We start from the raw sequence: 25,208 nt of genomic DNA on the forward strand, positions 1-25,208 counted from the left end.
GCCAGACCCAACCACTGTATATATAAAAGGGTGCCTCATGGTGTCAAAACAGCTGCTTAATTGAGTCTAATTCATTGTCAGAAGAATTTCATGTTCCTGTTAAAAATCAATTGACTGGTTATATGTTTTCCATCATGGGTGTGGGTATGGAATAGAAATATACTAGTAACCAGGCCTGTGACCCCTCAGAACTGGAAGAGCCAGTAGAGGCCAGGAAGGGGGGCCTACCTCAGGGCTGTCATCTCAATCCCTTCCCCATCCCCTTGCCCATCCACTTCCCTCTCCTTACTTCTGGGATAAGCATCACTCTACAAGCTTTTAAGTTCACTGAAATAAACGTCATTTTGGAGAGAGTTGGGATGGTGTGTGGCACAGCATACCCTCCTGGCGTGGAAGAGTTGAACACCTGAATAAATTTACTCAGGGGCCTTCCGCATGGGCCTTTGCTATTCTTTCTTGATTTGTGAAGTCAATAGAGGCTCTCGTCAACAATGGATTAACTTGTACGAATGTTGTTTTGTGGATGTCAGCACATCTAACGTTTATTTAATATCTTTATCTTGTGCTATATCTAAAAATGTGACTTGATATTAATTGGAGATGGTGATATAAAAACAAAAGAATTCTACCCTTATCGGGACTGAGTGTGTCTTTTAGTTATTTCCTTGGTAAAGATTTAGCAGATGCAAAAATGGTATGTTTGGTGGATGGAATTTACCTTTGTAATACACAGTCTTCAAAACCTAACGTAGCAGGGCACTGCTACCTAATACAGGTGGTTGATGTTTTCTCACCTTTTTCATGAGTGCAAGGCCAGCCCCAAACAACATTTAAAAAGAGTCAATGATCCCAATTCTTGCTCCTCTCTTTTCTCTCCCCTTATTGCCTCTTTTAGAGGATATCCAAAATCCTTATATGCCCCCAAAACCACACTGTGAATGCCCCCTCGACCCTCCCCAAATTCTAATGTAGCCTATGTTCCAGAAATACCTGCTGCTCCTCCCTTACATAAACATTTCCGTACCTTTAACACAGCTGACTTCAGCAAGGTATTACACTGAAAATAATCCACTTGATCTGTTTCTACTAAGATGTGAATGACTGATACCTCCTTAAACCTCTAAGAGGGGGGATGCCTTCTAAAAGAGGTTGGTTGTTAACCCAAATAAATTTTCTGGTGGAATTTCAGTTTAATAAAGTGGTAAAGAAAAAAAACCCAACATGATGCTTGTTTTGGGGAAGGAAAATGTGAGATGGTGTAGGAGAAAATGGAGGGCCAGCCACGTAGGCCCGCTGGCCTGGACCAGGGATCCACATCTCCCTTCCACACAGCCGAGCTGTTCTTGATTTTCACAATTATTCCCTCTCCTCTACTTCTGAGTTCACACGTTATCTTTACTCCTCTAGTTGCCAGTTTGACAGCTTCCGTGGAAGCAAGGGAAGTTTGGTCCACAGCTTTGGGGATCTTGTGGATGGGGACCCATATAGGTAGAGGAGGAATAACAAAGTTTGAGATGTACCTCAGTATGCGTAGACTGCTTATAAATTGTGTTTGTAAATCAGGAACTTAACAGAACTATATTTGAATAGAAAAAGTGTAAAGGATCTCTTCGCCCCTCTAAGAAAGGAAGTGAGTGAATGTACCAGCAGGAGGGGAAAAATATACTAGGTTGTAACTTCTGGCAACAAACCAAGAAGATGCACTTGTATGTTTACATCTACATAAAGTGCTTATCAGAGAAGAGACATTCCATTCTATACAAAATTAATTTTTTACATTTTTTTAATATCTTGACATTTTCTCTAGGCTAATAACAAAACCCTGCAAGAGAAGATTTTACAAATGAATAATTTGGTGGAAGCCTTTGGCAATGCCTGCACTATTATAAATGACAATTCCAGCCGATTTGGAAAATACTTAGAAATGAAATTTACCCCTTCTGGGGCTGTCGTGGGAGCACAGATTTCTGAATACCTTCTGGAGAAATCCCGAGTTATCCACCAAGCCATGTAAGTTCATGTCACATATTTCCTATTTTCTGGGAAATGTAGACAAAGATGATGCTTTTGTTTTAACAATAAAATGTCTTACTCATTTAACAAAATTTCAACAGAATTTTATTGATCATCTACTATGTGTGAGGCATTTACTGTTGGAAGCAGAGATGCCTCAGCACTGTCTTACTCTCATATGTTACATCCAGTAAAGGAGTTAATAAATAGCCTAAAGTTTATGAAAACAGATAGAAAGCCTAAGCCCATCGTAGAGGTACTAACAGGATAACTTAGAGTAATTTCTCAAGTAGGAGAGAATATACTTCCCTACACAAAACAAGTATGAAATTTAATTAGAAATAACAAGTCATTTTTTTTCTTTTAAGTGCTGGTATATATAAATAGATCTTTGTATTAATTCTATGCTTCCCAATGTTTATACACAAGGGACCAAAAAACAAACAAAAACAGGATGCAGGAAGGGGCTTTATTGTAGTGTTCTTTTTCCTGCCTGCTCATAAGCCACCAACACCATATTCTGGGAAGTTTAGGTTGAGTGAGTTCTTTTAGGTTGAGTGAGTTCCTTTTAGGTTGAGTGAGTTCCTCAGTTTGTAGCCGAATGACAAAACTTTTCTCCTGTCCTCATGATTCCAAAACATCTTTGTTTGTTGTTCTTATGAAAAAACTAATCACAACATGGAATTTGTACCCTGGTCTTTATATTATTTTTTTTTAAAGTTGTGGCAATTTAGAGTCTTCCAGTTTTCTTATGTTGGTTTTATGCCAAACATATCTACATTATTGTAGTTATGTGTTATATGTTAAATTCTCAGGAACATAAGCTTCCTTTATGTACAAGTACATTAGTATTTAATTATAAGTGCCTTCAAATTTGCTGTCATTCAGTTTATGATAAATTGTGAATATAAGTTGCTTGGAGCCGACCTCTGAGCTCAGCCTTCAGTGTAGAAAATTATCCTTTGGTCTTCAATTCCAAAAATGTCAGGCATGACTTTTAGGCAAATGTGGCTTTGAATTGTGGCTCCCTGACATGTACTCCACCTTGGGTAAGATATTTAAACCTTAAAGACCCTTATAGGATCTTGTTTCTGCAACCTACTGTGTGTTAGAATTTGAAATGCTTAACCTCTCTGCACCTCAGTTTTTCATTTTTAAAAAGGAGTTAGCAGTGGTACCTACCTATTAAGATCATGCCTGTAAAGTATTTAGTGCAATGAAGAGCACATAGAAAGAACCCCATGCAGTTTAAGCCCTTATTAGCAGTAGTAGTGTTGATAGTTGTGTGAAGATTAGAAATAATATCTCGCGCAGTACATGGGACACTGACAATGTCAGTAAATAGCAGCTCCTGTTATCAAGGTGTGCTGGGGCCCAGAACTTAGTGGGCATGTATGTTAGTGCCTTTGCCACCCATACCTGGAGGAACCTCCAGGTCTTACGCAAGTGTGGAGACTTTTTTTTTTTTTTTACATCTTTATTGGAGTATAATTGCTTTACAATGGTGTGTTAGTTTCTGCTTTATAACAAAGTGAATCAGTTATACATACACATATGTTCCCATATCTCTTCCCTCTTGTGTCTCCCTCCCTCCCACCCTCCCTATCCCACCCCTCTAGGTGGTCACAAAGCACCGAGCTGATCTCCCTGTGCTACGCGGCTGCTTCCCACTAGCTATCTATTTTACGTTTGGTAGTGTATATATGTCCATGCCACTCTCTCACTTTGTCACAGCTTACCCTTCCCCCTCCCCAAATCCTCAAGTCCATTCTCTAGTAGGTCTGTGTCTTTATTCCTGTCTTACCCCTAGGTTCTTCATGACCTTTTTTTTTTTTTTCTTAGATTCCATATATATGTGTTAGCATACGGTATTTGTTTTTCTCTTTCTGACTTAGTTCACTCTGTATGACAGACTCTAGGTCCATCCACCTCATTACAAATAGCTCAATTTCGTTTCTTTTTATGGCTGAGTAATATTCCATTGTATATATGTGCCACATCTTCTTTATCCATTCATCCGATGATGGACACTTAGGTTGTTTCCATCTCCGGGCTATTGTAAATAGAACTGCAGTGAACATTTTGGTACATGACTCTTTTTGAATTATGGTTTTCTCAAGGTATATGACCAGTAGTGGGATTTCTGGGTCATATGGTAGTTCTACTTGTAGTTTTTTAAGGAACCTCCATACTGTTCTCCATAGTGGCTGTACCAGTTCACATTCCCAGCAGCAGTGCAAGAGTGTTCCCTTTTCTCCACACCCTCTCCAGCATTTATTGTTTCTAGATTTTTTGATGATGGCCATTCTGACTGGTGTGAGATGATATCTCATTGTAGTTTTGATTTGCATTTTTCTAATGTTTAATGATGTTGAGCATTCTTTCATGTGTTTGTTGGCAGTCTGTACATCTTCTTTGGAGAAATGTCTATTTAGGTCTTCTGCCCATTTTTGGATTGGGTTGTTTGTTTTTTTGTTATTCATCTGCATGAGCTGCTTGTAAATTTTGGAGATTAATCCTTTGTCAGTTGCTTCATTTGCAAATATTTTCTCCCATTCTGAGGGTTGTCTTTTGGTCTTGTTTATGGTTTCCTTTGCTGTGCAAAAGCTTTGAAGTTTCATTAGGTCCCATTTGTTTATTTTTGTTTTTATTTCCATGTCTCTAGGAGGTGGGTCAAAAAGGATCTTGCTGTGATTTATGTCATAGAGTGTTCTGCCTATGTTTTCCTCTAAGAGTTTGATAGTTTCTGGCCTTACATTTAGGTCTTTAATCCATTTTGAGCTTATTTTTGTGTATGGTGTTAGGGAGTGATCTAATCTCATACTTTTACATGTACCTGTCCAGTTTTCCCAGCACCACTTATTGAAGAGGCTGTCCTTTCTCCACTGTACATTCCTGCCTCCTTTATCAAAGATAAGGTGACCATATGTGCGTGGGTTTATCTCTGGGCTTTCTATTCTGTTCCACAGATCTGTATTTCTGTTTTTGTGCCAGTACCATACTGCCTTGATTACTGTAGCTTTGTAGTATAGTCTGAAGCAGGGAGCCTGATTCCTCCAGCTCCATTTTTGGCTATTTGGGGTCTTTTGTGTTTCCATACAAATTGTGAAATTTTTTGTTCTAGTTCTGTGAAAAATGCCAGTGGTAGTTTGATAGGGATTGCATTGAATCTGTAGATTGCTTTGGGTAGTAGTGTCATTTTCACAATGTTGATTCTTCCAAGTGTGGAGACTTAACTGGTTCTCAGAACAGTCTTTCCTGCTCTCATAACTGTGTAAGATTCCGTCCTTCAGGTCTTTGGGGAATGTCCACCTAAGACGCTGAATTATTGGGATTTAGATGAGGCCACAGTGTTGCACAGTGTCAAGGGCACCATCGCAGCGGGTTGCCTGGAGTTGTGTGCTGCAGCGCCATCCATGTAGAGTATGATGTGAGCAGTACCCTCAGCAGCTACACAGTGAGGCTCTGGATTTGTAACCATACAAATAATCTCATTCATGCTTATTGAACTATTGCACCATATAGTCCAGGAAATAGCACAATTAGGATCGTATTTTAGGCATACTATTAAGAAAGTAAGCTTATTTTCAGCTGGCCTAAAGGATTATAGTTTTACAACATTGTTTATTGGGGAAAAGTATTCCAATTTACTATCAGGTTGAAATATATCTCAGTAATAATTCAAGTACATCTGCCTTATAATTCTTCCATTTTTCCAGGTTTTTTTACATCTGTTTTTTTACTTTACTTAATTTGAATTGCATTGTTAAATTCTAGGGAAGCTTTTTTAATGATCTTTAAAAATGAAAATATCAGTGATGTAATAGAAGAATTCTTAGTAGGCCCTTTTTAAAATGATAAATATAAATGTACCCTATCATTCAGGAACTGGAAGGAAAGAACCAGTTCAGAGGGTTTAACTGAGAGGACTGTTTACAGAGGTAGAGGGTATTGAAGAACCAAGAATAAACGGTGAGATGCCCACAGATGAACAGCATTGAGAAATCATTCCTACACCTGGGTCTGAAGGGCAGAAGGAGGGACCACACTGCAGAGCCTGGTGAGAAGTAGGGCTGTGGAGGACTGCTGCCTGTCGGGAGCTGCTGCCTAAAGGAATATGGTCGTCCCTCTGTGTCTGCGAGGGATTGGTTCCAGAGCCCTCTGCCGTATCCGCGGATGCCGAGTCAGCCCTCTGTGTCCGTAGGTTCCACATCCACAGATCCGGTTGGTTGAATCCGTGGATGCAGAACCCGTGGTTGTTGAGGGACAACTGTACAGCTACTGGGAGAAGGAGAGCAAGTGAGGGGAGGAAAACCTCGACCTCTTCTCCCTCCTTCCAGCCTCCTGCCTGTGCTCCCTGTTGGCTGAACCCAGCTGGAAGCCAGAGAGCAAGGGAGCCTGGGAGCGCCAGTCTGTAGAGGTTAGATTTGGGGGTCACAGAACAAGGCAAAGAAGAATGAAGAATGGATCTGAGCTGGCAGAGAAGAATCAGAGTAGACAATTTTTTAAAAGAACTTACCCTTTCTTTGAATGGAATAAATTCTTTTCTTCTCTTTTTTTGCCTCTACTCATGTCATCCTACCCCCATCTCTGACCACATTTAGTTTTATACTGATGGTATTTCTCATGTTGCTGCTGTCGTATAAGTTGTGACTTAAAGCCTTTCCTAAATGTAGATGATTTTAAAGAGGAAATTTTAAAAAGAGGCTACTCACTTCCAAGAAGAAAATGAGCATACAGAAGTCAATGCTAGAAAATGCTCATAAATATAAATGAGTTGCTGTTTCACTGCAGTTTTCTCCAGTTACTGCAATTTAGTTCAGCAGGCATTGCTTGCATGTCTCTCACATGCCCAGCACTTTCCCAGACGCTGCAGGAGACATCAAGCAAATGGCAGATGTGTGCTCTCTGCTGTGGAGAAAGAGAAAATATTATTTATGGATCAATTACTCTGTGTCAGGCACTGTGCTGGGCATTTTACCTCCATAATCTCTCTTAATTCCTTCAGCAACATGACAGGGTTTATTGCCTATTTTCTACAGGAGGAAACAGACCAAGAAAATTATAAGAAGTTGCCTAATGTCAAAAAGCTAATAAGTGACTGAATTGGGGTTTGAAGCCATGTCTCTCTGACTCCAGAGCCCAACATTCATTCATTCTTCCACCCACGTGGCTAATATTTACTGAGTACCTACTAAGTGCCAGGAGCTGTTCTAGGCCCAGGAGCTATAGAGCCGTAAGACAGGATTCCCGTGTACAGCAGCGCATGGTCTCCCAGGAGCCACACATGCTTTGATCCAGAGCTTGCTGATCACCATCACCGGCTGGTTTCTGATCTCGCAGGAAAGTAGGCAGTGAGTTCATCTGCGGAGAGTGAGCAGGCAGACGGCAAGGGTCGGGCGGATCGAGGAGACTGGATATCCTGGAGGAGGGAGTCCTGGAGGAAGGAGGTGTAACAACCAGGACACGCTAGAAGCACTGTTTCGTGAGCACTTCATGGGGCCCTGTGAATGCAAGGCTGCGCTGCTGGCTTTCCACGCCTCATTGCAGGTCCCTTTGTCGAATATTCCAAGGTTTCACACGGGGGGTGAGTCGCGCCCTGGTGAGGACTTTGTCGTAGATTTGAGGTGTTAGAGGCCTTGGCTGCACAGTGATCCCCAGGGTCCAGGGCACATGAGACGGCCTGGAGGGCCTTCCTGCAAATGGCTGAGTGGGACCCCGAGGAAGCATTAGAGGCTCCGCTATAGGGGTGGGCCGGAGCCAGAGAATACAACGACACTTGAACAGTGGGGGGTTGAGGGGCGCCGACCCCCGTTGCTGTCAAAAATCTGCTTATTATGCAAAAATCTGCTTTTGACTTTCCTCAAACTTAACTCCTAATAGCCTACTGTTAACCAGAAGCCTTACTGATAACCCAGTTAACACATATTTTGTATATTATATGTATTATATACTATATTCTTATAGTGAGTTGAGGTAGAGAAAAGAAAATGTTATTAAGAAAATTACAAGGAAGAGAAAATACAGTGAAAGTACTGTACTGTCTCTACTGGTGCCATAAGTTTATGTCGTCTGTCTACAAGATGAATCGTCTGCCAGTACCTACATCAGTATTGTCTTAGATGATACAAAACACTGTAGGTGTTATACTAACACTAAACATCAAAAAGGAAAAGATAATGTGAAGAAGAAATTCATATTTACTTACAGGGACAAGGATGCGTGCATCGATAAGGAAGAAGCAGCAGTGTGGTTGCCTTATGTCACCTGGTGTCATTGATACAATTGCTTCACCGTAGCCCAGCCGATACACTAATGAGAGAATCTTATAAAATTTTAGGGCATATTACAGCCATATTCATCATAGAGTAATGGAAACATTGGTACATTTTTTAGAAAACTACTTTGTGTTGATAGGCTGATACGCAGCTTCTCCAATTACGAGAGAGAGGCATGCTGTACAATAATGTAACTCTGAAAGCAGAGTGATAGAAGAGTAAGAATAGTAGCACATTGTTAATCTTATATTAACTGTCGCTCCCCTTATGCCTGTAAAGATAGGTTCTCCACTGTAAGTCTTGCACATGATATTCTACACACAATTTAAAAATATCTATTGAAAAAATTTGCATATTAATGGACCCACACAGTTCAAATCCCTGTTGTTCAAGGGTCAGCTGTACTATCTGGTGACTTGCTGAGCCCCTGCATTTGTTCCCGGGCCATTCTGACCTGGGAACCACTAATCACACGAGCGTGTGTGGGATGCTATGGAAGATTCTCTGCCTTTAAGGATGTAGTTAAGGCAGAACATGAGATGGGTAATCTTTGGAGGTGTCTTCCTTTCCTGTTCCTTTAATTCTCTTAATTGTTTATCTACCAAAGATCAGTATATTTCCTATAGCATCTCCAGGTCTTGTCAAATTACCATCCTCAGTAAACTGATAATTAGAGAGAACACCACCAGTTATGCGTGTCTGCATATATGAGTCACTCCTCTAATTGTGCACTGCATCATTTAAGCGTTAGAGGTGTGACACATAGAGCAATCAATGTGATTTCATTCGCACAAAGCAAACTAAATTATATGCTGTGCCCGTCTTAGAGGAATTTTATTATTTTGTGGTGAGAAAAGGCAAGAACTACACTTTTTGTTTTGTTCTAACCTTGCTTGTGTACAACGCTCATGTTCATCGAAGTATTACTAGTGACTGCCACAAATAATGGCTGGGGGCGTAGAAGGTATGAACACAGCCAGCTCTAAAGGATGCCACCATCTGACTTCAGCATCTGAGCCTGTGATGCCCTTTTCCTGAAATGCTCGCCTGTCTTTGCTTCCATGACTGGACTCTTCTCTGAGTTTTTCTTCTCTGACTTAGATTTATCCATCCATTCCCAAAATGTATACTCATCAAAGATCTGTTCTTGGAGCGTTTCTCTTTTCTCTATATATCCTCACACTTAGCAATTTCTTCTGACATCATGGCTCAATGGGTAGCTCTGTGTGATTGACAGCCAAAGATGTACCTCTTGCTGTCTGCCAAGTTCATGTGTTTTGGTTTTTTTTTTTTTGGCTGCATTGGGTCTTCGTTGCTGCGCTTCTCTAGTTGTGGCGAGCGGGGGCTACTCTTCCTTGTGGTACGCGGGCTTCTCATTGCAGAGGCTGCTCGTTGCAGAGCACGGGCTCTAGGTGCGTGGGCTTCAGTCGTTGCGGCGTGTGGGCTCAGTAGTTGTGGCTCGCGGACTCTTGAGGGCAGTCTCAGTAGTTGTGCTTAGTTGCTCCGCGGCATGTGGGATCTTCCTGGACCAGGACTTGAACCAGTGTCCTCTGCATTGGCAGGCAGATTCTTAACCCCTGCACCACCAGGAAAGTCCCCAAGTTCATGTTTTTCATTTCCAACAACCTGGATATTTTGCTGTCATCTCGAATTCAACTGAATACAGGCACACCTTGGAGATATTGTAGGTTCAGTTCCAGCCCCCTGCAATAAGGTGAATGTCGCAATAAAGCAAGTCACATGAAGTTTTTGGTTTCCCAGTGCATATAAAAGTTATGTCTTGGGCTTCCCTGGTGGTGCAGTGGTTGAGAATCTGCCTGCTAATGCAGGGGACACGGGTTCAAGCCCTAGTCTGGGAGGATCCCACATGCCGCGGAGCAACTAGGCCCGTGAGCCACAACTACTGAGCCTGTGCGTCTGGAGCCTGTTCTCTGCAACAAGAGAGGCCGCGATAGTGAGAGGCCCGCGCACCGTGATGAAGAGTGGCCCCCGCTTGCCACAACTGGAGAAAGCCCTCGCACAGAAACGAAGATGAAACACAGCAAAAATAAATAAATTGGAAAAAAAAAGTTATGTCTACAATATATTGTAGTCTCTTATGTGTGCAGTAGCATTACATCTAAAAAAACAACGCACATACCTTAATTAAAAAATACTTATTGTTAAAAAAAATGCTAGCCATCATCTGAACCTTCAGCGAGTTGTCAGTTTTTGGCTGGTAGAGGGTCTTGTCTTGATGCTGATGGCTACTGACTGATCAGGATGGTGGCTGCTAAAGGCTGGGGTGACCGTGACCACTTCTTAAAAGGCAATGAGGTTTCCCTCATCGATTGACTCTTCCTTTCATGAACGATTCCTCTGTGACCTGCGATGGTGTTTGGTAGCATTTTACCCACAGTGGAACTTCTTTCAGCATTGGAGTCAGTCTTCTCAAACCCTGCTGCTGCTCCGTCAACTAAGTTTATGTCATATTCTAAGTTTTTTGTTGTCATTTCAACAGTCTTCTCAGCATCTTCACCAGGAGTAGATTCCATATTAAGAAACCACTTTCTTTGCTCATCCGTAAGATGCAACTCTTCAGCTGTTCAGGTTTTACCATGAGAGTGTAGCTGTTCAGTCGCATCTTCAGGTTCCACTTCTAATTCTGGTTTTCTTGCTATTTCTACCACATCTGCAGTTACTTCCCCCCTAAAGGCTTGAGCCCCTCAAAGTCATCCATGAGGCTTGGAATCAGCTTCTTCCAAACTCCTGCTCATGCTGATATTTTGACCTCTTCCCATGAATCATGAATGTTCTTAATGGAACCTAGAATGGTGTATCCTTTCCAGAAGGTTTTCAATTGACTTTACCCAGATTCATCAAAGGAGTCACCGTCTGTGGCAGCTGTAGCCCTACAACATATACTTCTTAACTAATAAGACTTGAAAGTCAGAACTGCTTCTTGATCCATGGGCTGCAGGATGGATGCTGTGTTAGCAGGCATGAAAACAACATTAACCTTGTTGTCCACCAGAGGTCTTGGGTGACCAGGTACATTGTCCATGAACTATAATATTTTGGAAGAAACCTTTTTTCTGAGCAGTAGGTCTCAACAGTGGGCTTAAATTATTCAGGAAACCATGTTGTAAACAGATGTGCTGTCATTCAGGCTTCGTTGTTCCACTTAGAGCAGGGGTCCCCAAGCCCCGGACCGTGGACCGGTACCAGTCCTGTTAGGAACCGGGCCGCACAGCAGGAGGTGAGCAGTGGGCGAGCGAGCGAGGCTTCCTCTGCCACTGGAAGAATTGTCTTCCATGAAACCGGTGCCTGGTGCCAAAAAGGCTGGGGACCACTGCTTTAGAGGGCAGAGTAGATTTAGCATAATTCTTAATGGCCCTAGGATTTGCAGAATGGTAAACGAACATTGGCTTTAGCTTAAAGTCACCAGCTGCATTCACCTCTAACAGGAGAGTCAGCCTGTCCTTTGAAGCTAGGCATTGACTTCTCTTCTCTAGCTATGGGAGTCCTAGATGGCCTCTTCTAATACAGGCTATTTCGTCTACACTGACAATCTGTTGTTTAGTGTAGCCACCTTCACGGATGGTCTTAGTTAGATCCTCCGGATAACTTGCTGCAGCTTCTGCGTCAGCACTTGCCGCTTCACCTCGCATTGCTGTGCTATGGAGACGGCCTCTTTCCTTAGACCTCGTGAACCAACCTCTCCCAGCTTCAGACTCCTGCAGCTTCCTCTCCGCTCTCAGTCTTCACAGAATTGAAGAGAGTTAGGGCCTTGCTCTGGATTAGGCTTTGGCTTAGGGGAATATTGTGGCTGGTTTGATCTTCTGTCCAGGTCACTAAAACTTTCTTCATAACGCCAGTCAGCCTGTTTTGCTTTCTTACCATTCACTGGAGTAGCACTTTTAATTTCCTTCAAGGACTTTTCTTTTGCATTCACAGCTTGGCTGACTGACTGTTGCAAGACGCCCAGCTTTCAGCCTGTCTCAGCTTTTGACATGCCCTCCTCACTAAGCTTAATCATGTGTAGATTTTGATTTAAAGTGAGAGACGTGCAACACTTCCTTTCACTTGAACACTTAGAGGCCATTGTAGGGTTGTTAACTGGCCTAATTTCAACATTGTCATGTCTCAGGGAAGAGAAGAGGGAGAGAGATGGGGAAACAGCCAGCCGGTAGAGCAGTCAGAACACACACAACGTTTACGGATGAAGTTCACTGTCTATATAAGATTGTCTGTAGAGCCTGAGGTTCCTGGCTCCCCAAACTGGTCACAACAGTAACATCAAGATCACTGATCACAGATCACCGTAACAACTGTCATAATAATGAAAAAGCCTGAAATATTGTGAAAATTACCACAGAGATGCCAAGTGAGTCATTGCTGTTGGGAAAATGGTACCAATAGACTTGCTTGATACAGCCTTCCCACAAACTTTCAATTTGTAAAAGTCGCAGCATCTGTGAAGCACAGTAAAGCCACGTGCAGTAAAACGAGGTATACCTGTACTCATTGTCCAAAACCCATTTTCTTACCTTGGTCCCTATTTTTTGGAAGGGCACCATCTTCTCTAAGGTGGAAGAAGGAAGAGGGAGACTGAAACTGTAAGCCAGGAGAGAACTTCCTGATCTTGGAGAGGAAGTGTGGTCCATCTCAGATCGTTCCAGAGCAAAAGGAAGACAAGGGAAGGAGAAGCAAGGATCCCTGGGGTCCTAGTATCAGTAGTTATGTTGTGGAACTTCCTGAAACAGGGACTCACTTTGTGGTGACCCACACTCCTTAACTGTACTCTTCCAGTGTCTTGGAAAGGCTGTTTACATGTAGAACCACAGAGTCATGGAACTTGAGGTTCGTAAGGAACAGGTTTCTCTGCACGTGAGAAGACTGAGCCCCAGAAGGACAGTGTAGCCAGGTGGTTAAAGACGTGGGCGTTGGAGTCAAACAACCCTGGTTGAATCCAGTTTGGCCATCCAGTCTGTGATCTGAGGGTGAGATTAGTGTCCCCTCTAAGCTTCAGTTCCCTTGTACGTGAAATGAGAGGGTCATGGCAGGTAAATGAGGTACCGCAACACCCACCACGGCCTGGCACGCTCTAGTTGTTATTTGTTTCTTTTTCTGTTGGCTCCTGCTGGCATGTAAACGATGAGAAGTCAGGGTGTTTTGACTGCTTGCTCCAGCTGTATCCCCCGTGTCTAGAAAAATGCCTGGCGGACACGCAGATATCCGCTGCATGACTCAGACAAGTGCTTAGCAGAGTGTGCAGTCCTCTGACAGTGGTGGTCGAAAATAGCGACGGGTCGCAACCACAGAGGGTCAGAACCCAGTGTTCTGGGAAGTGCTTGGTGGCGCTTACAGGCGTTCTGGTAATTATATTGCCAAGAAACTTTAGCGATGAATAAATGTTCTTACTAACCACCTTCCTGAAAATGGCTTGTTTTTTTCAGTGGAGAAAAAAATTTTCATATTTTTTACTACATCTATGCTGGTTTAGCTGAAAAGAAGAAACTAGCCCATTACAAATTGCCGGAAAATAAGCCTCCCAGGTAACCCAGCAGCTTGAACTTCCGTAAATAATGCTTCTACTTTTCACTTAATCACTCATTTCACTTAATTTCAGATTTTCACCTGTCCTTTCTTTTTTTTTTCCAGATACCTGCAAAATGACCACATCAGAACAGTACAGGACATGATGAATAATAGTTTCTATAAGTCCCAATATGAATTAATTGAGCAGTGTTTCAAAGTCATCGGTTTTACAATGGAGGTGGGTATGGAAGACATTTGAACCTCTTTAGGAAGTGTCTTTTTGTCCTCGCTGATGGTGAGAGTTAGCATTTATTGAGTGGTCCATATGCCAGATATTGTGCTAAGTGCTTTACATGGATAATTTTTAAATTACTGAAATGACCTTATGAAATAACTAGAATTATAATTTTTACTTTATACATGAGGAACCATGTCCTTGAGATACAACTGAATTTCGTTTTGTTCTTAATCTTATTTTACTTATATTTGCATCTCCCACATACATATAAAATTTTATGTAAATGCAGAAATGTGAATATGTCACACATTTTTAGTGCAGTTTTCTTTTTCTAACAACTTTATTAAGATATAATTCACATACTGTACAAATCAGCCATTTAAAAGTGTACATTTTGGGGCTTCCCTGGTGGCACAGTGGTTGAGAGTCCGCCTGCCAATGCAGGGGACGTGGGTTCGTGCCCTGGTCCGGGAAGATCCCACATGCCGCGGAGCGGCTGGGCCTGTGAGCCATGGCCGCTGAGCCTGTGCGTCCGGAGCCTGTGCTCCGCAACAGGAGAGGCCACAACAGTGAGAGGCCCGCGTACCGCAAAAAAAAAAAAAAAGTGTACATTTTAATGACTTTTCATACAGTCACTGAGGTGTGCATCCTTCCCCCAATCACTTTGAGAATATTTTCATGTTCTAAATTTTTCACTCCAGACGAAACCTGCTAGTGATTAGCAGTTCCTCCTCATTCCCATCCCACCTCTGCTTCTGTCACTGTACATCCGTTTACTCTGGACATTTCTCATGAATTGAGTGAGGCAATATGTCACCTTTTGTGACCGGCTTCTCTCATCTGACATAATGTTTCCAGGGTCCATCCGTGTTGTAGCATGTGTCAGTACTTCATTTCCTTTTATCGAGGAATAATATTCCATTGTATGGATATACCTCATGTTATTTGTCCAGGCATCATGTGATGGGCGTTTGGGTTGTTGCCACTTTTCGGTCATTATCAATAATGCTGCGGTGATATCCGCGTCTGAGTTTTTGTGTGACATGAGTTTTCACTTCTTTAGGGTATCCCAAGGGTGGAAGAGCCAGGTCATAGAGTAACTCAATGTTTAACCTTTTGAGGAACTACCAGACTGTGTTCCAAAGCAGCCGCACTATTTTACATTCCAACCGGCAGTGTATAAAGGTTCTGACTTCTGTCCATCTTCCGCAACACTTATTATTATCTGTTTATAGCCATTCTAGTGGGTGTGACGTGGTGTGTCACTGTGGTTTGGGTTTGCATTTCCCTAAAGGCTTATGATGCTGAACTTCTTTTCACGTACTTATCTTTTCAGGTAATTTATCATTTACATATCTTCTTTGAAGAAACATCTGTTCAGATTCTTTGCCAATTTTTTAACTAGGTTGTCTTTTTATTATTGAGTTGTAAGAATTCTTTGTATTGTAGATACAAGTGTCGTATGATTTGCAAAAATTTTCTCTTTTGTTGTCTTTTTACTTTTTTGATGGCATCCTTTGAAGCCACATTATCTGTATTATTGATTTCACTTAAAAAATATTTTTATTAACGTATTAATTTGGTTTCTTGTGTTGTTCTTTTTCTTAAGGAGAATACTCGGTTCCTCTGTTTCTTCCTTTTCCTTATTTAATAATGAAGGTATTTAAGGCTATAAATTTATCCCTGAGTAATAAAGATTTCTTTCTTTGTCCTAGGTTGTTCTTTTAAGTTTTATAACAAAGTATCTTGTTTACTAGGGATTCCTGAAGGTTTGTAGAGAAGCTTTCAGACTCTGCTCTTAGTAGTTTACTGTTTGCTGTGTTGATTCAATCCTACGATAAAAAGAACACTTCACTCGGAACATGAATCAGGCTTCTAGATGAACTCTTGCAGGAAAGTAATGTGCAATTTGTTGGATTTTAATTTCATTTTCATAAATGACACTCCTGCAACTTGAAACTGTTAGTGTGTCTGCTTATGAAGTTTACTGAAATTTCTTGGGTTATCAAATCTCTGCTAAGAGCCCGAGCTAAAAATAATACCTGATTCTTCTCCAAAAGTTTGGAAAATCTTATCAGCAGGACGTAAAGTGTAGACATGCTGAAAGAAGTGACCCTTGACAAGAAGCATCCAAATTATGTGCCGTGAGGTTATTGAATCTCATTTTGCAGCGTGTTTTTCAGGCACTGTTGCCTCCCTTCTAAAATGCAAGGCTGTCAGCGATAACCTTTTGTCCATTTGATGCATTTGCTCACCAGAAGTTAATATTTCTAAAGCTGTACCTGTTCTCAGAATAGAGAAAAGTTTGCTGCTAAGTGCGTTTTCTCCAAATACGGAGCCTCTGCTGTTGACAGCTCTGACGACGGGTGGTCTCCCAGTCTTGACTTCTCTTTGAAAGCCTTTGACTTTACCTTGGGTATCCTTGCTGCAGGCCTGAGGGGAAGTATTCTTAAGACCTTGACCTTTGACCTTAGGGAGTGAGGTGTGATCTCTGCCAGCTGGGTGAGGTTGGAGAAGCAGGATAGATGAATGATTTTTTTTTTTTTTGCCTTGAAATTAGGGCCTTCAGGAGAGGTTTAAGTAAACCAGGGTAATCTATGTCCATCAGGAAACATTTCAACTTCTAGAGTTAATTTTTCTGCTGTGGGCTTTCTCCATAGCCAGGAGGAATTCAGATTTGATGGGGAGACTTCCTACCTGGCTGCCTTTACAGCCCCAGAATTTAGAGTCCTCCTTGAGTTCTGAATAAGCTTTGCTACCAAGTTTCTAGATGAGCTGGTTGTGGGGAGGGGTGGGTGAGAGCTGTAGGAGCCATAGGGGACCTGGCGGGCTGCTTTCAGGACCAGCTGAAGCAAAATAACTACTCTGGGGACCAGAGAAGAATTGTTACCATGACTTCCCAGTTTTTGCCAGAAGATGGAGAATTTTATGGACCAGAGAGAGAAGCATTACTGTAGACTCATGGGCAAGCCAGGGTTGAATGCATCCTTAGGCAGATACTCTACTCACAGGAAGTCTTGAGCTAAAGTTGAGTAACTTTTTGATTTAGAAGTAGAGACTCCAGCTTGATCATCTTTTTTTCTGAGTGATGCATTCTTTCCGTAGATTCTTGGACCCTGGCTGGAACTTTGGCTGTCTACTCTATAAGCTGCAGCTCAAATCAGGAAACTCAGTGGTTCTGTGGTCTCTAGGCAGAAAGGAGATGATTGGGACCTTCTCTCTGTTGATGCATTAAATAGCTTTAGGCTGTAAAATGGAAAAAAAGAATCCATTGTTTGTTAAGATTTCTGAGGGTTTTTAGGGAAGCTTGCAGACTTTGCTCTTAGCTGTAATACCTTGCTATGAAGAACTTTCTGCAGGTGAGACACATGCATGGTTCTTAAAGGGCCAGTATATAAATCTTATTCCCCTACTGCACTCTCACAGAAGAAAAAGAAGAAGAATAAGAAGGAGGAGGGGGAGGGGGAGAACAAGAAGCAGCCGCAGCAGCACAGGTTGACAGGGTGACGGGATTGACGAATGAGGACAGGACAATTCGCTTGATCAGTAAAAGCCTTTGCTGGAGAGTTGGGAGAAAAATGATGAGGACAGAATAGGAGTTGAACAATTGAGAGAGTACTAAGCTTATAGAACTTACTGTGGATATCTCTTGTGAAGAGTGGAGTGATATGTGCCCTTTTTTTAGCCGTGATGTCTGGGGTGGTGGACATCAAGTGACACTGAAAACTGCTGTCAACCTTACCTGACTACATTTTGGGAACAACACCAATCTGAACTCTACCGTTTGGAGTCAGAGATGACCCTAATACATTTCCTAATAAAATAGATATGGTTATTACTAGTGCCGTGTGTATGTAATTGGTTCAGCTCTGGAAGAGGAAGTCCCTGACTCGGATGGCATGAGTTTCAGCCACATTCCAAGTGACATATGACTGCCACCCAGAGATTTCAGACAAGCCATGGGAGACACTCCGGGTGACTCCACATGCCACCCTGTTCCAGACTTGGTCCCATTCATATGCTCTGATTCTGAGGTTCCAACGCATCGTTGGTGACCACCTGGGTCTTTTGCTCTCATTCTGGCTCAAAGGACCAAGATCTTGCTCCCCCCTGAATGTTTGAGCACAACATAAAAGCCAGCTTAGCTGCATCAGGAGTAAAAATGGGATATTTGCGGCTCCCATGGGCTGGCATGATGCTCGTTAAACTTGGCTCTACCCCACCCCGAGCCCTTCCTGGCTGTGGCTGCTTTCGGGGCGACTTCCTCACTTCCGTTTGCCAAAATTCAAATTCAGATCAGCCTCCTCCCCTTCTGTTGCATCACTTTCCCTCTCACTAACCTCCCTCCAACCCTGCCATCACCCACAGCTTGTACCTATGGAGACAAGTTGATTTAAGCACTAGCGGGTATCCTGGCTCTTAAAGCAGAAAGGGATGCAGTGAATAAAGAAAAACACAGCATCCACTCCTGTCTCCAATCCTTGGTCCTAGGCTGAATGTTGCTACCGGTAGATGCCCCTTTGGACTGCAGTCTGGCTCTATTGGTTGCCTGGTTGGGGGAAAACAGGAGAGGCTCATTGGATCTCAGAGCACCCTCCAAACAGGAAGCATGTTGTCCGCCACGCAAGCAGGTCCTGCTGCCGACCCGGGGCTGGGCCCCTTTGTAGTACTTTTCCCTGCTTCACATCAGCAGAAGAGCTTATCTCCTTACCAGTTCCTTCCCCCAGAGGTTGCTGACTTAGAAGTAGGGAACCATTTTTAATTGGTTTGTTTATTACTTCCAAGTCCCAGTCCTTAGAGGCAATGTTTCACTTATATTTGCCTCAACTGCTTTCCATTGCCTGGTAGAGCAATGTTTAGTCACATTAAAATGAAACCAGTCTAGCAGTTAGCATCTAGTGACAAACATATTTCATTTATGTAAAACTGGATGTTCCAAATTTAAACATATTCAGTGTTTACTGAACATCCAAACATAGAGCTTAGGTTAAAGGAAAACATAACATCTGTTTCTGGAGCTGAAGCACAATCACTGCTAAATATCTTGTGAAGACTTTTAGTCCAGTTCAAGGTGACTCTCCTAGAATGTGCTGGTCTCCCCCCTAAAAGCAAAGCCTCAGACTGTTAACAGGGCAGACTGTCCCGCTTTGGAGACAGTGGAATTAAACTGAGTAGGTGTTTACTTCCTTTTTATCCCACTAGTGATTTTTTTTAATGTCATCTCACTGGCTTGTTTGGATTTTTTTTTTTTTTTTTTTTTTTTGCGGTACGCGGGCCTCTCACTGTTGTGGCCTCTCCTGCTGCGGAGCACAGGCTCCGGACGCGCAGGCTCAGCGGCCATGGCTCACGGGCCCAGCCGCTCTGCGGCATGTGGGATCTTCCCGCACTGGGGCACGAACCCGTGTCCCCTGCATCGGCAGGCGGACTCTCAACCACTGCGCCACCAGAGAAGCCTTGGATATGTCTTTTGTCCATAGCTGCTTCAGTTTCACTTTGGAAAGAGGCAACTTGCACAATCAAGTTAAATGGCTTGATTTTCACATCCTTTAATCGCAGCTTGCTGCCTACACATTTTACGGCTGCACAATTTTGGTGACTCTCCAATACAGAGAGTGTCTCTCTCTCTCTCTCTCTCTCTCTCTTTCTCTCTCATTCTGTCTCTCCCCCCTTGTCTTTCTCCGGTTGGTGCCAACAGTACCCATGGTGTAGGTTTCCCTTTCAATATTTCGGGGTTTACAATTTACTTGTACGTTTGTGATTCAGCACAGGCCAGGCAAAGTGACAGGCAAATCAAAATCAGATATTCTCTACAAATAACACAAATTGGAAAACTCTTAAAACTTTTCAAAACCCATGATTTCCTAAGCCATTTTCGTGCCATAGTTTTAAGATAAATGATTAGTAGTTTTATGAGTCAACTCATTTAAAGGCAGTTTTTATCGCGTCGTGACAGGAATTTTATTTGTTTCCCTTTGCACAAAGTCACAAGTCTTTTGTCTAAGAATGCCTTTTTTTTTTCCTACTTTAATTTTGCTTACATTTCTTATAACAGTCTAAAATCACAAGCTAGTACATTTTCTTTGGATTATCAGTTATGGCTTCAGTTGTGATCAAATAATATTTGTGAAGTAAATTTTAAAGTATTTAAAGCATCACACAGTGTTGAATTTCTGTGAAACACTTTATTTTTAAAAATTGGTTTTAGTCAGCATGGGAGGGGCATAAAATTCCCTTTTAGTTAGTCATTTGATAATAATTTAAAAATGATAATTTGATACCTAGTTGTCTTCATTCAACATACATAAAAAGTTACAATTCTTGAATGCCATAATTCAGCCAACATCGATGATTTGAAGAGAATGAGAGGACCAGGGAAGCCAGTTGACTTCTCTTAGTTTGACATCATAGTCTGTGGGATAACCTTGTTATGCTGGATCCTAAAGATTCTTCCCCAGTCTGTCGGCAGCCACAGGCACTGCCTTGCTGTACTCAAGGGGAGAATGATGCTAACATTTCTGTGCTGTGTTTCAGCAACTTGGAAGTGTATACAGTATACTGGCTGCAATCCTGAACGTTGGAAACATTGAATTTTCTTCTGTGGCAACCGAGCACCAGATTGACAAGAGTCACATTTCTAATCATGCAGCTCTGGAGAACTGTGAGTTTTATTATCTTGCATTCAAAACTGAACTCCTAAAAAAAGTCTGATGACATACTGAAAGTGTCACATAGGGATAACTTCAAGCAGTTGTACTTTTTTGGAATCCTAAAAATGAATACTCAGATTCAATTTGTGTCAAATGGAGTTTTCAAAGTCCACTGTTTAAAACAGATCTTCATGGCTACAAATTAAGTAATTACTGTAGAAAACATTTCTAAAGGCTAGGCTTTCATGATTATTTTAGGAGCTATTTACATTTCAATGTAAAAACACAGAAAGCGTAATTAAAATTTAGCAAACTGATCTGAAAAAGAGTTAAAGTTGTTATTGTGATAACAATTTGGCATCAGTATCATTTTATAAGTAATAAAGACCTGAATATTTATTTTCGTACTGGATGGATTTTTTACACACATTCATCTTGGGTTGATTAATTTTGGAGTCATTTTCTATGCAAGAAAAGTACATCACGGTATTTGCTTCAAATCAGCTTTTCTCTTACTGGCAGAGTTTGATGAATTATTTTAATAATTCAAGGTTTCTCACTGATACCGTCCAGTGGCAAAGGTTTTTAATTTAGAATATACCCTAATTTTTATTTTTAGTGTTGTCATATGCCTCCACAATTCCAGATTTGTTAAAGTTTCATTCATAACCTAGGAAATAATGTTATAAAATTTTGTTTATATACTTTTTTCTGATTTATACTTACTCAGGAACAGAATGATAATTTAGGATAATTTCAGAGGGCCACCCTGGTTTGGATCTGTCCCCAAATCCCCATCATCTCCATCCCACCAGCTTGGTAATACAGCAGAACAAGCGTCTGAGGTTGGCATGTAATGATTGGCAGGTACCTGGAAACCTGTTCTGGCTTTTTATATATAAGGAAAACTTAATTGGCACATATGATATTAGGTTATCAGAAGTGGAAGGAATTGCCAGAAAACGCCAATGATAAGATTCAAACCTCACCATCTGATCATAATTACAAGAGTTATCAGCAACCAACAGAATGAGTTGCAATAGAGCTATGTCGTAAATATGAGTACACTTAGAAACTACCGAACTGAAAAATGATTTTGATGATTGGAAACCCATTTCCGTATAGCAGGAGACAGTCATATGGGTCACAGAAGGTTAGTATTAATATGAATATAGTTAAAACTAATTAAAGCACTCATGGAAAATAGAAATTTTACTAATTTACGTTAAAGTGATTTGTAATTAAAGTTACAAGGAATTATCTCCAAACCAGGGCCATGTTTCCAGATGATTTTACAGGTGCATGGTTTCAGTCAGGCACCAGTTTTGTCCATTCTATCCCAAAACTCTCTCCCAAATATGACCTCTTGTCTTTCTCTCCATCATCATTATTCTCATCTAAGACATATCACCTCTCACCTGCACTAAGTGACCACCCAGTTGTTCACTGCACGTTAATTCTTGAACTTTTCCAGGTTGTCCTCCACAGTTCATTCAGGAACCACTTAACACATGTATCCGTGGTGTCTCTCAGCCTTCCTCTCCCATCCTTGTCCCTCTCCTTCTCCCCCTCTATCTTCCCACTTGTTCTTCTTGATTAGCTTCTCATTCCCTCTGGATAAAGACCATCAAGATGAGAACTTTGTCTTAAAAGGGGTTCTACTTAGCAGTATATCCCCAGGTAAAACACCTGGCATGTAGTAGATGTTCAATAAATAAACATATGTCAAATTAATGAATAATGGGGGAATAGAAATAGACATACCAGTCAATAGGAGACATTATTCAGAAACAGAGCGAAGTAGAATTACCAGAAAGGCATTACAAATCACTAGGGAATCAGTGTTGTAGGGACAAGCAACTGGCCGACCATTTGGAGGAGGGGGAGTTTGAATCCTTCTCATATGCCATATACCAAAGTGTATTCCAGATGTCTATCAATTTAAATGCAAATAAGTAAATAAATACATACATACATAAACGTACAGGACAAAATGCATTTATATAATCCTGAGATGAGAAAAGACTTGAAGGACTTTATGTGCAGAAAACCAAGAGCAGAAATAATTTTTTAAGTGGATATTTGACAACATAAAAATCAAAGCTTTCATACCAAAAAAAGGAAAATAAATTAAATTGTAATGCAAATGAAAAATGAGGGAAAATACTTGCAATATATATATCAAAGCATTATTCTCTTTAAACTCTTATAAATTGATTAGGAAGAGATGAATATATCAATGAAAAATAGGCAGTTTACAAAATAAGAAAATGAAAGTGTGGCAGTTTACAAAGTAAGAACCACAAATCACTAATAAAAATATGCAAAGAAGAAAGTATTCAGCTTTGCTAGGAGTCAAAGTGAAAGAAGAAAGCATTCTTTTTAAAAATAATAATCCCTGGTGTCCATGAAATTGTGTTGAAATTATTTACCTTTCAATTGGCTGGTAGGAGTACAGTTGGTTCAGAGTTTTTGAAGAGCAGCTAAATAGAATATATCAAAAGGCTTAGAAGTGTTTATATATATACTCAACCAATTGCTGAATTTAGGCAGTTTATGCTAAGAAAATAATACAAGACAGAAGCACAGATTCATGCCCAAAACATTCATCCTAGCATTCTTTACAATTGTGAATATATGGAAGCAACCTAAATATGCAACAATTTAAAAATTGATATGTTATTATATATGTCAGAATATTATGCAGCAAATTAAAATTATATCAACAAACAGTATTCAACAAAATGGGAAATGCTTAAGCTATTAAGGTAAAATGTGTGTGCAGAATAGCGGTAATAAACATGCCTAGAAGGAAAGAAACGCAGAATGTTTTCTCTGAAGGTAGGATTTGTGTATTAAGCTTATATGACTTCTACATTGTGAAAAAATATTTTGTTTAAATAAGGTTCAACAATTTTAGCAACATAACCAAGAAATATCTTGTCCCAAGTGCTAAAACTAAATTTAAAATGTTCAAAATATTTTAAAAGCAGAACGACTGATTTGAGAAGTCAGCCTGTCTGTCCTGTAATAGTTTGGGTTAAGGATGTTTATTATACGCAACAATGAGTTTTGTTCGCTGAGTTAAAATTACCTGTGATATTTAATTAAATATTAAATATTTGTTCAGGCAATAAGTTTTAACAAACTTTAGTCATTGACATATATAACTGAAAAACAGTAGTATGATTAAAAAGTATATGAATGTCAAGACGTTTTATGCTCGTTTGTTTCCATCTTGCAGAAGTTACTTAAAATGCATTTGTTTGGGTATATCTCTGAAGTCGAGGTAACTTTACAATTAATTTCCATGTTTTGAAAATGTGTCTATAATAATGGCATCCAAATGATAGCAGAACTGTTCATTATGTTTTTAAATATTTTAACATAATTCAGTGAAACTGTGTTTGGCGTCACCTAAACCACCACTGGTTTGTGTGGAAGGTCACTCTATCAGCCAGCTCAGTTCGGGTTGTGCTGTATTATACAACAGCCTATAGCTGACCAGTCGAGATAAGCGGAGAAAGATGATCTAGAAGAAACACAGGGCTCCTATTGAATAGGATATTCTTTTTATATTATAAAACCTTCACATGTTTATTTCATATCATTTGAAGAAGGTGAATTAAGACATTTTCATTCTCTGAGAAACGACATCATTGTCATCATATCATCTAACAACACATGTTTATTTATTTTTAGCTGCTTCTTTGCTTTGCATTCAAGCAGATGAGCTACAAGAAGCTCTCACCTCCCACTGTGTGGTCACTAGAGGAGAAACCATCATACGACCCAATACTGTAGAGAAAGCTACTGACGTCCGGGATGCGACAGCGAAAACTTTATATGGACGCCTGTTTAGTTGGATAGTCAATTGCATTAACAGCTTACTGAAGCACAACGCATCACCCAGGTAAAAAACTTTATAGAACTTGTTCCCCAAACGTCAGGTGATGTAAATCTGTTCTCTAATTTACTGATTTGTCTGTGAGTCCCTTTGAAAATGTTTCTAATTGGTGTCATTTAATTATTAAACTTTTGTTTCTAGTTTAAGCTCTGCTTTATTTCCTAATGGTGCCACTTCATTGCATCAGGTAGCTATAAAACTTTAAAACTGCTGGGACACAGAAACTGTAGCAACATGAATAAACATAATAGAAAGTGATTTTTTAATGTGACTTCTTGCTGTCAATTTATATGTTCTTTTAATTAGAAGGTGTACTGTGAAGCATATACCATTCTTTACTTGCAGAGAATGTCTATTCAGCAGTTCCTTGTCTTTGTTTTGAGGGATTGAATTAAATTTTCAAGGCAAAGGAAAACTTTCTTTTCATAGTTTAACTCTCATTATAACCCAGCAGGGGTACATATGATCTTCAATGAAATTTGGTTAAGAAATGCTGTAGATAGCTAATAAGTGATAGAGCAAGATGTGAACAGTAGTGTTATCTGACCATAACAGATGCAAAATGCAGCTTAAGTCTCCAGCCTGCCTAGTGCCTTATCTGAAAT

The 25,208-nt window shown here is 40.8% G+C and overlaps 1 protein-coding gene across 1 annotated transcript in view; it reads left to right on the forward strand.

Moving 5' to 3' along the window:
• The window catches only part of MYO3A (myosin IIIA), a 178,029-nt gene that overhangs the window by 85,278 nt on the left and 67,543 nt on the right, over positions 1-25,208 (forward strand). The window contains exons 14-18 of the mRNA XM_019933176.3: positions 1,808-2,010; positions 13,730-13,828; positions 13,935-14,049; positions 20,581-20,707; positions 24,399-24,609. Of these exons, the coding sequence (XP_019788735.2) occupies positions 1,808-2,010; positions 13,730-13,828; positions 13,935-14,049; positions 20,581-20,707; positions 24,399-24,609 (755 nt within the window). The remainder of the gene's footprint in view (positions 1-1,807; positions 2,011-13,729; positions 13,829-13,934; positions 14,050-20,580; positions 20,708-24,398; positions 24,610-25,208) is intronic.

Source organism: Tursiops truncatus, chromosome 2 (genome assembly GCF_011762595.2).
Source record: "Tursiops truncatus isolate mTurTru1 chromosome 2, mTurTru1.mat.Y, whole genome shotgun sequence".
NCBI lineage: Eukaryota > Metazoa > Chordata > Mammalia > Artiodactyla > Delphinidae > Tursiops > Tursiops truncatus.